Source organism: Pleurodeles waltl, chromosome 2_1, assembly GCF_031143425.1.
Source record: "Pleurodeles waltl isolate 20211129_DDA chromosome 2_1, aPleWal1.hap1.20221129, whole genome shotgun sequence".
Classification (NCBI taxonomy): domain Eukaryota; kingdom Metazoa; phylum Chordata; class Amphibia; order Caudata; family Salamandridae; genus Pleurodeles; species Pleurodeles waltl.
In genome coordinates, this window is record NC_090438.1 from 65,759,138 (window position 1) to 65,773,795 (window position 14,658).

A 14,658-nucleotide genomic window follows, 5' to 3' on the forward strand; every position below is an offset into this window, starting at 1 on the left:
TACTAGTCCCTCTTTTCTATGCGGCTCATAGAGAGCTCATAGGTGTGAAAGAGCCTTCTCAGGTTTCAGAGGCTCAGAGTGACAACGAAAGAACTGTCTCTGGCCAACCTACCAAGGGCTGCTATAGAAGAATCTTGTACACGACGCACACCTTTAAGTAATAGCAAGCAAAATTCACTCCAATTGGTTTTTGCACATATTACATTGTAGCATCAACCCTTGGTTCAAGCTCTACACATAATGTCCTTTATAATCACATTTCCAATTCCCAAACATTGTTTCCAGAAGACATGGCGTATATATATATATATATATATATATATATACACACATATAACCTAGTGACAGTCACCACTAGGTAGTTATAGTTCGGAGCTAGTTTCCATAGGAAGAGCGTTTTTTGTTTTGCCAATAACTTGATGAATATTCAAGAAATTTTCAAAATGTATACTTTGGTGGGTTTGGCTGCTGTCTTGAAAGTTTTGGAGTGATCCATCAAGTGGGGGCTGAGAAAAAGGAGGGGTCCCAAAATGCATTTTCCCCATTCATCTTCCCATAGGGTTTTGAACAGGACTACAGCCCGAATCGCTGGACGGAATTACACCAAATTTGGCAGAAAGCTAGCTTTTAGTCCAGAAAGCACACTTTTTGTGATTTGGTGAAATCCGTTCAGTGGTTTTTAGAGATATTAAAGGGCAAAAAAATATTGATTTCTAGGGACGCGGATCCTCGGTCCCAGTGATGGTATCTGATTGGCTCCCAACACTTCAACAAGGAAGTGTTGGCAGCCATCTTGGAACTCGGCTTCATCCGAGTCCCAGAAACAAAGTGTAAAAAAAAAGAAAAGTGGCCATGGTAGGGTCACCCTGAGCCCCTAGCCTTGGTCTAGGGGTCCCTTACAGCCCCCGCCAGGATAAAAAAGCATTTTTTTTTTTAATTATCTGGAAAATCTGTGGATCCACTGATTTTCCTGACATTTAAAAAAATAAAAGTGGTCTCCCAAGTGTTGTTAACCTCAATAGATCTGGCTTTAAGGTGCATTAGTATGCAAACAGCTTTTCCCCATTACTATATAAGCACATCAAAAAACAAACATACTGGATTTGCTAATGATTGTTTATCAGTGTTTATGGGGTACTCCTGTAGGCAAAAAAGTACCGACTAAAACATTAGAAAAGCCTACTGCAGTTAAAAACAAAAAAAAAGGATTTATGTCCCTACAGTAAACAAGTATACTGTGTGATGGTTAAATGTCCTTTTGAGATGTAAAATAGTCTCTTGTGAATTGCAATGCAATAACTCCATTCAAGGTAGAATGATACACCAGCCAATAGCATGAGGTGAGTCTAAAGATGGTGCAGATTTGTGGGACGTTGTGGACCACTGGTTAAGTTATCATACATACCAACAGACCCGATTCAGGCAGGGGACTGCTGGTTTTGGAAGCTAGAAATGGCATTATGTTGGCTGTCTCCCACCTGAAATTCTCTCTGCTTCAACAGAATAGAAATAGAAATTCTCTCTGCTTCAATAGAAGTCAATGGGAAAATATATCCCCCCCCGATTTGGTTTTCAAAATCTCCCAGTTTCTTGTCTTAAACTGTTAGTACGCATGCTACAAGGATCTCATTGTAATTTAAGAGCTGTTGCTTCTGCAACATACAAGTACCAACAAAGTCTGTAGTCTCCACCAACACATCTTTACATACTTCAGCTGAGAGCATATTTCCTATGCAAAAAATGCTGTTGCTGGACCTTCTTTTATGATCCGGTGTCCACAAGGTCCTTAATCAAGTGGCCCACTGAGCTGTTTGTACCTGCTTATGCTGAAAGTGGACTTCCAGCTTCATGGAGGCGCAGGAGTTGAGGGTCATCAGCCTCCTGGAAGAGAAGGAGAGAAAGGTTAGAGCTAGGACAAGTGGCTACAAGGAGCAAGCACACAACAAATGCTTTGCAGGAGAAGCAAAGTCAAAAGGGTACACTAGGTATTGTTGCCCGGCATCTGTTTAGTACACAACTGCTATTGGCTCACAGCAAAGCCTCCTGGGGGTGCCCTGTCACTTGGTTGGCGCTAACCTGTACGCCACAGTTTGTTTCATGGATTGTAGTTTCTGTGTAGCTCTGCATCTCCTACAGGCTCTTGGTGTGTGTCACCCTATGTACATGCCTGGTTGTGACCATATCACTGCATCCTCCCATGCCTTCAAGTATCCCACCACTGTCACTCTGTGTCATTGAGTTAATCTCTCTGGGTGCATCTTTTCAAGACCGGTTCACCCTGCATCTGAGTTGTCACATGTTCCAGACATCCTCTGTACCCCCTTGTTGATGTACTAATGTACTGCTATGTTGATGAGTGTACCAGTGTCTACGTTTACCCAGGGTCAGTGTCTCACCCTGCCGTTTCACCCTATGTCTTTGTCTCCTTGTGCTTGTCTCCTGATGCTTGCCCATGCTTCTGGTCCCCTAAGCTCCCCTGAGTCCATTGCTTAATTTCTAAAAACAGAAGTGCCAGCATGGAAGTTCTTCCACCACAGTTCCTGTAACTGCTGCCAAATGCCAGTGCCAACATTGCTTACTAATCACATCACACTTGAACAAATGTGAAATTTTGAACAGTTCCAGGTCACCCCAAGATTCAGGGAAGGCCTGGAAGTTCTGGTGCTGCATGTGTTTTTAGTATACTGAATTGTTAAACAATCTGGCAGGTATTGCTCAAAAATATGCAGAGAGCACCATCTTGTGGTAAACTCTAAAAGGTGTTGTTTAAAAACAAAATGCCAGTGTTGAGTACCTGCAAACACCTGCACAAATTAATCATTGCCAGAGTCTATTTTTCCTGTACTACCAAAGTCCAATGCCAATTTCCCTAGTGTCTTTATCTTCTGCATGTCTTCTCATATCTCCCAGTGGTTGATTCTACCCAGTGTCTTCCTATAACTGTCTCTCCCCAGTTACTTCCTAAGACTGCCTCTCTTCATTTATGTCTTTATGAGGGTCTTTCAGTGTGTACTCGTAATTGCGTTTGTCTTCTCAGTGTCTTTCTGTGTACACGTCTGATAGTGTCTGTCTCCCAATGTCGGTCTCTCCTCAGTGCCTTCTTGTAACTGTCTCCCTTTGTGTATGTCTTCGAAGTGTCTTTCTGTGTACACTTCTGATGGTGTCTCCTCCTGTAGGGGCTCTCCCATTGCCTTCCTGTGACTGTCTCCCTTTCTTTACGTCTTCCTGTGTGTACAAGCAGCGCATACAGCGTTAACGCATTAGAACTTGATCCATAGAATAGAGTTGGCAGGAGTGGACAGAGAAGGCTATAGTTGCAAAGGAGTAGCTCATGCAATTCCATAATTCTAGCAGAACTGTACACTGCAGATGGAATGTTTTAAAATTTTCTTCTCCACATGATGAAGTCACCTCAGCTGCATCCCATGAAAATGTCAAACCTAATTGCCACACTTACTCCAGCATTTCAAGAACTAAAGTTTTGTTTACAAACTAGGCTGGAAATCATGTGAAGGTTTGTGAATGCCTACAGTGGAGAAGTGTGGCACAATGGTTAGAGCGATAGACCCTGATGCAAAGATCTGGCCCGGGATCAGGGTTCAATTCCCACCTCTGTGGGTCTTGGGCTCAATTCCCTTGGACCAGATAATTCTCGCCTCGGTGCCTAATCTAATTAATGGGTCTCACTCTGTAACTCTGGGCAATAGCTTGCTTAATCTCCACAACGGCCCTCACAGCGCTTGGATGCCTGGCTTCACCCTGGGGCTGTCCAGGAGTGGGTGCCTCACAGGGAAAAATCAGGACGGGTTCCACAGCGGTATGCGCACAGTGCCTTGAGACCCTAACGGGTGAGTAGTGCGCTATACAAGTGCGAAGTTTACAGTTTTACAAAGATACAACTTTATGGCTGACAAGCTTTGTAAATTAACTGCCCTCCCCAAATCCCAGACCCCACAAGGGAACAAACATGTTCTTGTGCATCACACTACATATAAGCCAGTGTAAAACCCTCTATTTTCACAGATGTTCTGCAGTAATTCATTTGATATATCTTGCGTAATTGGTTCGATATGTGGCACCAGATGTATGAATTTATGGATTATTACAAATCATAATTTGTGTTTTCTTTGGTCCTAAGTAGACCTAAGTAGACCTCAGGGCGCAAAACTAGTTGTAAAAATGAGGCCTCTCAGTTTTACCAATGGTTAACCCTTTTGGGGGCCATGCATTCAGGGGGTAACACTTGCCCCCTGTAGCCACTGTGGTACAGTGGGCCTTCAACACTTAGAGGGACCCCAAATCCTTCAGATGCTCCCTCCCCTCAATGCAGCCCAGGGCGAATGAATATCTGTGAGATATGTGCAACTTATGGTACCTCATAAAATTATACTCGGAGGGGCATCATTTTGTTTTAAGTCACTCAATGTAGTATAATTGCGTCCATTGGAATTATGCAATACGGCGGCTGCTGGGTTTTCTTTGGATTTGCATGTTTGCCACATAACGGATTTTGGCCCATACGCATACTTTTTTTGCACCGCATTTGCGTCATTTTTTTACGCAAAAGAAGCGCAAACATACAAAATACAATTATGGCCCATTTTTATACTTTTTTTGTGCCGCATTTGTGTCATTTTCTGATGCGAAAGCGGGGCAAACGTAAAAAATATAATTGTATTTTCTAAGTTTGCACCGCTTTTGCGTCAAAAATTTGACACAAATGCGGTGCAAAAAAAGAAGTATAAATATGGGCATATATTTTGTAAGTTTGTGAAGCTTTTGCGTCAAAAAGTGATGCAAAAGCGGCACAAAAAAAAAAAAGTATAAATATGGGCCTTTGTTTCTAGGCAAACAGATCAAAAGTTACTAAAAAAGGCAGCATACAAGTTGCCATGCAATGGAAGTTCTTTCCACATAGATTGGCTGGTCACCTTTCAGTTGCATTTGGGTGTTAAACTGGTACTAGTACTAATGAGGTAAAACTTTTGCCTAGCGTTAACGTGTCAAAAACAGACACAGTAATCCCATCACAAAACGTGCTGCATTACACCACTTAATTCGTCTTTTCAAACTGCATAATTTGGTCCTCCTCTGTCATATAATTCCAGCAGCCATGATTATCAGGGATGAATTTAAGGAGGTACGACCGGTTCAACAGCACCTGGTGCTGAACTCTGGGGTGCACTGCGTAGAAATAACGTGTTTGAAAGCACTTGCTGCAGAGTTCCTTGTGTGTCCGGCAGTTTTCAGGCAGCAGTAAAAATGTCAAGAGAACTCTGGTGATTAATGTTCCCACTGGAGAGAGATCAGTGTGCTGTCTAGTGGCAATTTTGACTCATCATCAGGCAGCAAAGAGGGTTAATATGCCTGCTCCAAAAAACGCACCATACACATTAAAAAACTGCATTTTATATGGCAGCATAGTAGGTTGCTGCTTTTGTTTTTAATACTTGCAGTTCATAAACTGCATTCCTAAAAAGCACAGTTCCCTTGAAACTGTCATCAAAGAGCTGCATGCAAGCTGCACAGCACAGGGTAGAACTTTATGTTTTTTTTTCCGTAGTCTATCTTTCTCTTTCAATGTTGCTAAAAGGGGTTCGTTTGGATAGAAATACATTCTAATTAGTAAAGCCAACCACTGTGTGGTGCGTTTTAAATCCTGAGTTTGTACTTCTCCAGACCAATCACTCTTGTGAAGCATTCTGTATAGACTGATTTACACATGTATGATTCATTATCTCTGAATAAAGTGTGAGTGATGGGCATATATAATTGGAGAAATCAAGCTGAATCTGGATTTGGAAACGAAATGTATTTATAAGGCATTTCCGGAATGGAATATATGAGAGGAAATTGGTCTATCTCCCGGAACTGCCTTGAGAGACTCCCTCTTTAAAGGACGACCGTTGATTCACAGGTGCAGTCTAAAAAGGAAAATAGCAGTGGAAGACTACACTTCATGTTTTTATGTTTTTTTCAATGGAAAATTGGGTCTTTTGTTGAGATTTAATGGGGCAGATTTCTGAAAACTGGCGCTGCAGTTTACTTGCACCCCTTCACGCCCCCCTAACGCCACCATGTGTGCGCCGTATTTAAGAAACGGTGCACCATGGTGGTAGTTTTGACGCTAGTCAGGCACTTTGCAGGATTAGCATCAAAAATGTTGATGCTAATACTGCAAAGCACCCAGAGACCCACTGAAGCCAAGGGAAGCCTCCTTTTAACGCCTTCTCTGAGCAGGCGTCAAAAGCGCCAAAAAATGGCATAAGGAAATCTCCTAGATTTTCTTGCGCCATTTTTTTTGGCCCTCCCTAACAGGGGAACGCCCTCTTTGCATACATTATGCCTGGTGCAGGCATAATGTGGCGCAAAGGGTTACAAAGTGGGGCAATGCATGCATTGTGGCACTTTGTAAATACGGCGCAGCGGTTTTGGCCTTCTAACACCACATTAGCTTTAAAAAAAAAATGAGGCTAATGTGGCGTTAGGATAGCGCAAGGCCCTCTTAAATCTGGGCCAAAGTGTTTATGTGGAGCTGAAAAAATATATCAAGATTTTGGAAGGTATTCGAGAGTGTGACCGTAATCATTTATTTGTTGGCTAAAATTATTTCCTGTTCCCGGGGTAATATCTGTACTCTGTGGTAGATAAATCATATTTATAATTTATCCCTACTATACAATATTTTCATGTATATGTGTAAAGAGCCCCAACAGACTAGACTGATATGAGTAGCGCTATAAAACAAATTTAGGCCCAGATTTAAGAGGGCCTAGCGCCATTCCAAAGCCACATTAGCGTAATTTTTTACGCTAATGTGGTGTTGGAAGGCAAAAAAACAGAGTAATATATTTACAAAGTGGCGCAAAGCTTGCATTGCGCCGTTTTGTAACCCCATGTGCCTCACTTTGCCTGCGCCAGGCATAAAGTGTGCAAGGGGGGCGTTCCGGCGCTGCGGGGCGAACAAATGACGCAAATAAATCTAAGAGATTTCTTTGCGTCATTTTTATCAACATTTTTAAGGCCTGCTAAGAGCAGGCGTTAAAGGGAGGCTCCCATTGTTTTCAATGGGCCTCTAGGTGCTTTGCAGGATTAGCGGCAACATTTTTTACGCTAATCCTGCAAAGCGTCGGACCAGCGTCAAAGATAATGACACTAGTACCCCTGACTACTGCCATAATGCACCTTATTTTAAATATGGCACACACACATGGTGGCATTAGGGGGCGCTATGGGGCGCAAGAAAAGTGGCGTTGCTCTAGGTGCAGCACCACTTTTCATAACTCTGCCACCAAATGTATGCGAGAGAGGGGCTGATGAGAGATGAGGAGCACTGGTGGAGGGTGTTAGTGAGGGAATCTGTGGAGAAGAAGGCACCAAAGACGACTCATGCACCAACGCCACCAGCTCTAAAGCCAGCCCTAATTGGATATAATACAGATTCCAACGTGATCTCCCAGGCAGGCCCTTTAGAAAGATTTCTCGTACTTACTCTTTTCGGAGTTATGATGTTTCTACGTGAGACCTCCAGCAGCTGGCATGGAGGCACTAGAATGCAAAGAGACTAGCTGAAAAGAGACTTGCTGCCAGAGGAAATGTTATTTCGCTTGCTGCTCCAAAAGTCCTTGCACAAGAGCTTCCTAGAGGTCGTAGGCTTCCATTCCAATGTTGGCCATGCCATTTCAAGCCACCGCGCGCAGTTCTGGAATATGATTTGCACTGTTCTGCAGTCAACAACTTTGCCACTAGACCACGAGCCACACTTGTGTTATAAATAATAGACCACTTTTTTAGACCCTTCTCCTACGCAATAGGAGGTAACAAAATCTATACTGTGACATCTACAGAAATTCAGGAGGAGGAGGTGCACACAGTGGACAACACATAAAACTGCAGGGGGACACATACACATATATAAATATATACATTTTTCTATTTTGTTCACTGAAAAAACAAAGCTTAAAGTAACGTTATAGTTAAGTGAATTTGTCAGTGACAACATTAACATTTGGAACTGAAAATTAACCCTACAAGACACTCTGCTCCACTCTACAACACTCCACTTTATACCAACCCACTCTGCTCCACTTTCAGCCCATCCACTCTATGCCCCGCCTCTCTACAACACTCTATGCTACTCAACTATATGACACATTACGCCACTCTATGCAACTCCCTCTATGCCCCACCAAGACACTCTAATGACGCCACGCCGTGACACACTACTCCATTTTACTCCACTCCATGACACTCTACTCCACTCTATGCCCCTTCACTCTACTCCACTCCACGACATTCCACTCTATGACACTCCACTCCACAACACAACACTCCATGACACTGCACTCCACAACATAACATTCTATTGCACTCTCTCCTATGCCACTAACTTTCAGCCATACTGAACAGCAGTCACGCTATTGTACAACATGGCTAATACACATTGGCTTTGCCAATAGCTGTTGAATAGGCAAGATTTATTGGCTTTGCCAATGCTTGTTTCTGTGTTGCCACTGGCAGCATGCAACGGCTCTAGTGGTTGAGCCATGGGGGACTAGGACAAATGGAGCTGGGGCACGGGCCATCCACTCCCTCTCCCCCAAAAGGCGCAAGTAAACCTACCCACGCCAGTGGAGAAGATTTTAGTGTGCTACAATGGCCGGTGCCGCATTAGTGTTGAGAAGTTGCTGCCAATATATCGTCCAATCATAACAGGCGCAGTGTGAAGGCAGCCGCCCATCCCGCGTCTTAATAACATACCGAGGTCGAGCGATTAAATATCTTTGGCATTTGGCTTAGCCTGGATTAGCAGGATTAGTTTGGCGTTCCCATGCATATCAGTCTTAATAATGGTATTCCCTGGGAAGCCAACACTGGGGGAATGAGGCCGGATGGAGAGGGGCAGATGGAACCAATCATTCCCCCCTGCTAATTGAATCAAGTGGAATGCCCCGCACACTACGCTGTTCATAGACACGTGAATAGTGGCTATTATTAGTACTGAGGCAGTGACACTTTCATTAGTCCTGCCAGGATAGAAGACTGATTCGGCCCTGCTGCAATCTGAGCTAGTGATTGGCAGATACATGGGCAACCATGTGTTATTGACTATGAAACATGGTGGTTTAACGGGGCTGGTAGTGCATATTGGCGGCCATCTTAGATTGGTACCAAAAATAATTCAATGCAGTCCAAGATGGCAGGGGGACACCGCATTGTGGGACAGGGACAGAGGGTCCTGTCAAGGTGTAGATGGTGCGACTGCGTGCTCCATGTGTGTGGTATGCCATGGTAGTGGATCCAGACGAGAAGACTTGTGTGAGAGATATAAGAATGAAGCAATAGCAAGACTATGAATGCCCCTAATTTTGAGCAACATTTGCCTGTTATTAACTGCACCTGCGTTTGATGACCACTGGTTTACATGTTACTAAAGCTATCTCTATGCACCATTACCAAAGCCCCAGACATTCCTTTGCCTGTCGCTATGCTTAAGGGGCATTCGCCCATGTGTTGCCTTGGCTGTCTATATGTGGAGAGAGCCTTTCCTTGGATGTCGATACGGCTAATGAGTATTCACCAATATCTCACCCTATCTGTCCCTATGATTAAACAACATTCATCCATATCTTACCCTAGCTGCCCTATGATTAAAGAGCATTCGCCCATGTGTTGCCCTACCTGTCCCTATGATTAAAGAGCATTTGCCCATATGTTACCCTAGCTGTCCCTATGATTAAAGAGCATTCACCCATGTGTTACCCTAGCTGCCCCTATGATTAAAAACCATTCACCCATGTGTTACCCTAGCTGCCCTATGATTAAAGAGCATTCGCCCATGTGTTACCCTAGCTGCCCCTATGATTAAAAACCATTCACCCATGTGTTACCCTAGCTGCCCTATGATTAAAGAGCATTCGCCCATGTGTTACCCTAGCTGCCCCTATGATTAAAAACCATTCACCCATGTGTTACCCTAGCTGTCCCTATGATTAAAGAGCATTCGCCCATATGTTACCCTAGCTGTCCCTATGATTAAAGAGCATTCACCCATGTGTTACCCTAGCTGCCCCTATGATTAAAAACCATTCACCCATGTGTTACCCTAGCTGCCCTATGATTAAAGAGCATTCGCCCATGTGTTGCCTTGTCTGACCTTATGTTGAGAGAGCCTTTGTCCATAGGTTGCCTTATCTGTCTCTATGCTGAGAGAACATTCACCCATTTATAGCCTTGGCTATCCCTATGTTGAGAGAGCCTTTGTCCATAGGATGCCTTGGCTGTCTCTGTTGAGAGAGCCTTCGCCCATATGTTGCCTTGGTTGTCCCTATGTTGAGAGAACATTCGCACATACATTGCCTTGTCTGTCCCTATGTTTAGAGAGCCTTCTCCCATATGTACCCTTGTCTGTCCCTATGTTGAGAGCCTTTGTCCATAGGTTGCCTTGGCTGTCCCTATGGTGAGGGAGCCTTTGTCCATAGGTTGCCTTGTCTGTCCCCATGCTGAAAGAACATTTGTCCATATGTACCCCTGTCTGTCCCTATGTCGAGAGAACATTCACACATACGTTGCCTTGGCGTCCCTATGTTGAGAGAGCCTTTGTCCATAGGTTGCGTTGGCTGTCTCTATGTTGAGAGAGCCTTCGCCCATATGTAGTCTTGTCAGTCCCTATGTTGAGAGAGCCTTCGCCCATATGTAGCCTTGTCTATCCCCTATGTTGAGAGAACATCCGCACATGCGTTGCGTCGGCTGTCCCTATGTTGAGATGCTTTCACCCATATGTTGCCTTGGCTGTCCCTATGTTTAGAGAGCCTTCTCCCATATGTACTCTTGTCTGTCCCTATGTTGAGAGAGCCTTCGCCATATGTTGCCTTGGCTGTCCCTATGTTGAGAGAGCCTTCTCCCATATGTACTCTTGTCTGTCCCTATGTTGAGAGAGCCTTCGTCATATGTTGCCTTGGCTGTCCCTATGTTGAGAGAGCCTTCGCCATATGTTGCCTTGGCTGTCTCTATGTTGAGAGAGCGAACATTTGTCCATATGTACCCTTGTCTGTCCCTATGTTGAGAGAACATTTGCACATATGTTGCCTCTGCTGTCCCTATGTTGAGATGCTTTTGCCCATATGTTACCTTGGCTGTCCCTCTGTTGAGAGAGCCTTTGTCCATAGGTTGCCTTGTCTGTCTCTATGCTGAGAGAGCCTTCGCCCATACATAGCCTTGGCTGTCTCTATATTGAGAGAGAGCCTTCACCCATACGTAGCCTTGGCTGTCTGTATATTGAGAGAGCCTTTGTCCATAGGTTGCCTTGGCTGTCCCTATGTTGAGAGAGCCTTTGTCCATAGATAGCCTTGGCTGTCTCTATGTTGAGAAAGCCTTCCTCCCATATGTTGCCTTGGCTGTCCCTATGTAGAGAGAGCCTTTGTCCATAGGTAGCCTTGGCTGTCTCTATGTTGAGAGAGCCTTTGTCCATATGTTACCTTGGCTGTCTCTATGTTGAGAGAGCCTTCCCCCATATGTTAGAGCCTTCCCCCATATGTTACCTTGGCTGGCCCTATGTTGAGAGAGCCTTCCCCCATATGTTGCCTTGGCTGTCTCTATGTTGAGAGAGCCTTTGTCCATAGGTTGCCTTGGCTGTCTCTATGTTGAGAGAGCCTTCCCCCATATGTTACCTTGTCTGTCCCTATGTTGAGAGAGGCGTTGTCCATAGGTAGCCTTGGCTGTCCCTATGTTGAGAGCCTTCGCCGATACGTTGCGTTGTCTGTCTCTGTGTTTAGAGAACATTCGCCCGTGAGTGTGGGGTCAGCGTTGAGGGGCTTTGACCCCCGTCTAGAGTTAAACGTGAGCCTCTGCTCTTCTAGGAAAGAGTGTCAGGGGGGGTGAAAGGAAAGAAACAAAAGAACAGAGGATGAGGAAAGCAGAGACAGAATAAATCTACGGTGGTTGGAAGAAACTCCTGAGGGAGGGGATTAGAAACTAAAGGTTAAACTCTGGGAAGACACGAGCAGCTTCAAGCAGCAACGACGCGTGTTTGTGGAAAGTAACTGAGACACCGGAGCGCTTTCTTGCAAGGGGGGGCCCTTCACGCTACACTTCACATCTCCCCATCGCTGGCTCCGCTTTTCTTCACAGCGAGGGCCCTTCCCTCCCCCGGCTCCGCTTCCGTTTCGCTTTCTCTTAACCCACGTCCTTCCCCAACTCCCGGGCGTTCAGGCAAGATCTGATCTCACATGTATGGAGGTCGCTGAACCATTTGTGGAGATTAAAAACACGTTCTGTTCCCGCCACTATTGCTGCGCTCAGGTGAGAGGCGCCTTGTGTGTGCGCCCGGGGGTCTGCTCTGCCCCCCGAGCAGCAGACACCTCAGGCCGCCGGAATTTGGGCGCTGCAACAACTTTCACTGAACTTTTGTTTTGTCAAGTTACAGCCAAGAAAGCAGGCTCAGTCGGGGGTCGGACCTGCTGCGCAGCGCGGCTCTCTGGATCGTGGCGCTGTGTAAACTTGCAATGTTTTGGAGCAGAGCCGAAGTGGACCATGGAAGATGGAGAGATGCCGCCTGTGAAAGGCCGGGCGGGCTGGGGCAGAGTCCATCACATGGCATAGGGACCTGACAGAGCAGAAGGGGCGGGCGCTCGCTCTCGATTTCTTGTAAGTTGGCTACTATTTTAGAGAAGGGTGTTTGGCTAACGTGGTGCGCAGAAATATTGGGTCAAAAACCTAGGCCTGGCTAATGGGAGTCCCACGGCAGCGATGTCTGCCAGGTAACCCTACCTAATGTAAATATCTACAACTAACATAAATCCCCTATGAATTCTAAATACCAGCCACTTTGCTTCAGAAAGCTTCAAACTTTCCCATAAGTCTTAGCAGCACCCAACTCACAACTGAACAGGCTCTTGGCAGTACTCACATCGTGGGCCTCTGCGTGTGATGGGAGGCTGGGGGCCTCTTCCCTGAAGCAGCTGGGGACTTGCTGGGGGCGTCCACAAGTTGTGTAAGAGCAGCTCCCGGCTGGGTGCTGGGGGGCCCGCAACTCCTTTGAGAAGAGGAGCCCTGGCTTGTGTTAGTAGTGTTCACAAGTCCTGTGAGAAGAGGAGCCCTGGCTTGTGTTAGTAGTGTTCACAAGTACTGTGAGAAGAGGAGCCCTGGCTTGCGCTGGTAGTGTTCGCAAGTCCTGTGAGAAGAGGAGCTCCTGGCTTGCGCCGGTAGTGTTCACAAGTCCTGTGAGAAGAGGAGCCCTGGCTTGTGTTAGTAGTGTTCACAAGTACTGTGAGAAGAGGAGCTCCTGGCTTGCGCTGGTAGTGTTCACAAGTCCTGTGAGAAGAGGAGCCCTGGCTTGTGCTGGTAGTGTTCACAAGTCCTGTGAGAAGAGGAGGTCCTGGCTTGCGCTAGTAGTGTTCACAAGTCCTGTGAGAAGAGGAGGTCCTGGCTTGTGTTAGTAGTGTTCACAAGTCCTGTGAGAAGAGGAGCCCTGGCTTGTGTTAGTAGTGTTCACAAGTCCTGTGAGAAGAGGAGCCCTGGCTTGTGTTAGTAGTGTTCACAAGTCCTGTGAGAAGAGGAGCCCTGGCTTGTGTTAGTAGTGTTCACAAGTCCTGTGAGAAGAGGAGCCCTGGCTTGCGCTGGTAGTGTTCACAAGTCCTGTGAGAAGAGGAGGTCCTGGCTTGCGCTGGTAGTGTTCACAAGTCCTGTGAGAAGAGGAGCCCTGGCTTGCGCTGGTAGTGTTCACAAGTCCTGTGAGAAGAGGAGCCCTGGCTTGCGCTGGTAGTGTTCACAAGTCCTGTGAGAAGAGGAGCTCCTGGCTTGTGTTAGTAGTGTTCACAAGTCCTGTGAGAATAGGAGGTCCTGGCTTGCGCTAGTAGTGTTCACAAGTCCTGTGAGAAGAGGAGCCCTGGCTTGTGTTAGTAGTGTTCGCAAGTCCTGTGAGAAGAGGAGCCCTGGCTTGTGTTAGTAGTGTTCACAAGTCCTGTGAGAAGAGGAGCCCTGGCTTGTGTTAGTAGTGTTCACAAGTCCTGTGAGAAGAGGAGCCCTGGCTTGTGTTAGTAGTGTTCACAAGTCCTGTGAGAAGAGGAGCTCCTGGCTTGCGCTGGTAGTGTTCACAAGTCCTGTGAGAAGAGGAGCTCCTGGCTTGCGCTGGTAGTGTTCACAAGTCCTGTGAGAAGAGGAGCCCTGGCTTGTGTTAGTAGTGTTCACAAGTCCTGTGAGAAGAGGAGCCCTGGCTTGCGCTGGTAGTGTTCACAAGTCCTGTGAGAAGAGGAGCTCCTGGCTTGCGCTGGTAGTGTTCACAAGTCCTGTGAGAAGAGGAGCTCCTGGCTTGCGCTGGTAGTGTTCACAAGTCCTGTGAGAAGAGGAGCTCCTGGCTGGTGTTAGTAGTGTTCACAAGTACTGTGAGAAGAGGAGCCCTGGCTTGTGTTAGTAGTGTTCGCAAGTACTGAGAATAGGAGCTCCTGGTTTGCTGCTGGCAGGCCCCACAGGTAGTGTGTGAAGAGGAGCTCCTGGTTTGCTGCTGGCAGTGCCCACAGGTAGTGTGAAGAGGAGCTCCTGGTTTGCTGCTGGCAGTGCCCACAGGTAGTGTGAAGAGGAGCTCCTGGTTTGCTGCTGGCAGTGCCCACAGGTAGTGTGTGAAGAGGAGCTCCTGGTTTGCTGCTGGCAGGGTCCACAGGT

At 46.3% G+C, this 14,658-nt stretch overlaps 1 protein-coding gene across 3 annotated transcripts in view; it reads right to left on the minus strand.

Moving 5' to 3' along the window:
- The window catches only part of STARD8 (StAR related lipid transfer domain containing 8), a 417,850-nt gene that overhangs the window by 31,690 nt on the left and 371,502 nt on the right, over positions 1-14,658 (minus strand). For all 3 annotated transcript variants that reach the window (XM_069210123.1, XM_069210132.1, XM_069210141.1), the window contains one exon: positions 1,818-1,881. In XM_069210123.1, coding sequence (XP_069066224.1) covers positions 1,818-1,881 — 64 coding nt within the window. The remainder of the gene's footprint in view (positions 1-1,817; positions 1,882-14,658) is intronic.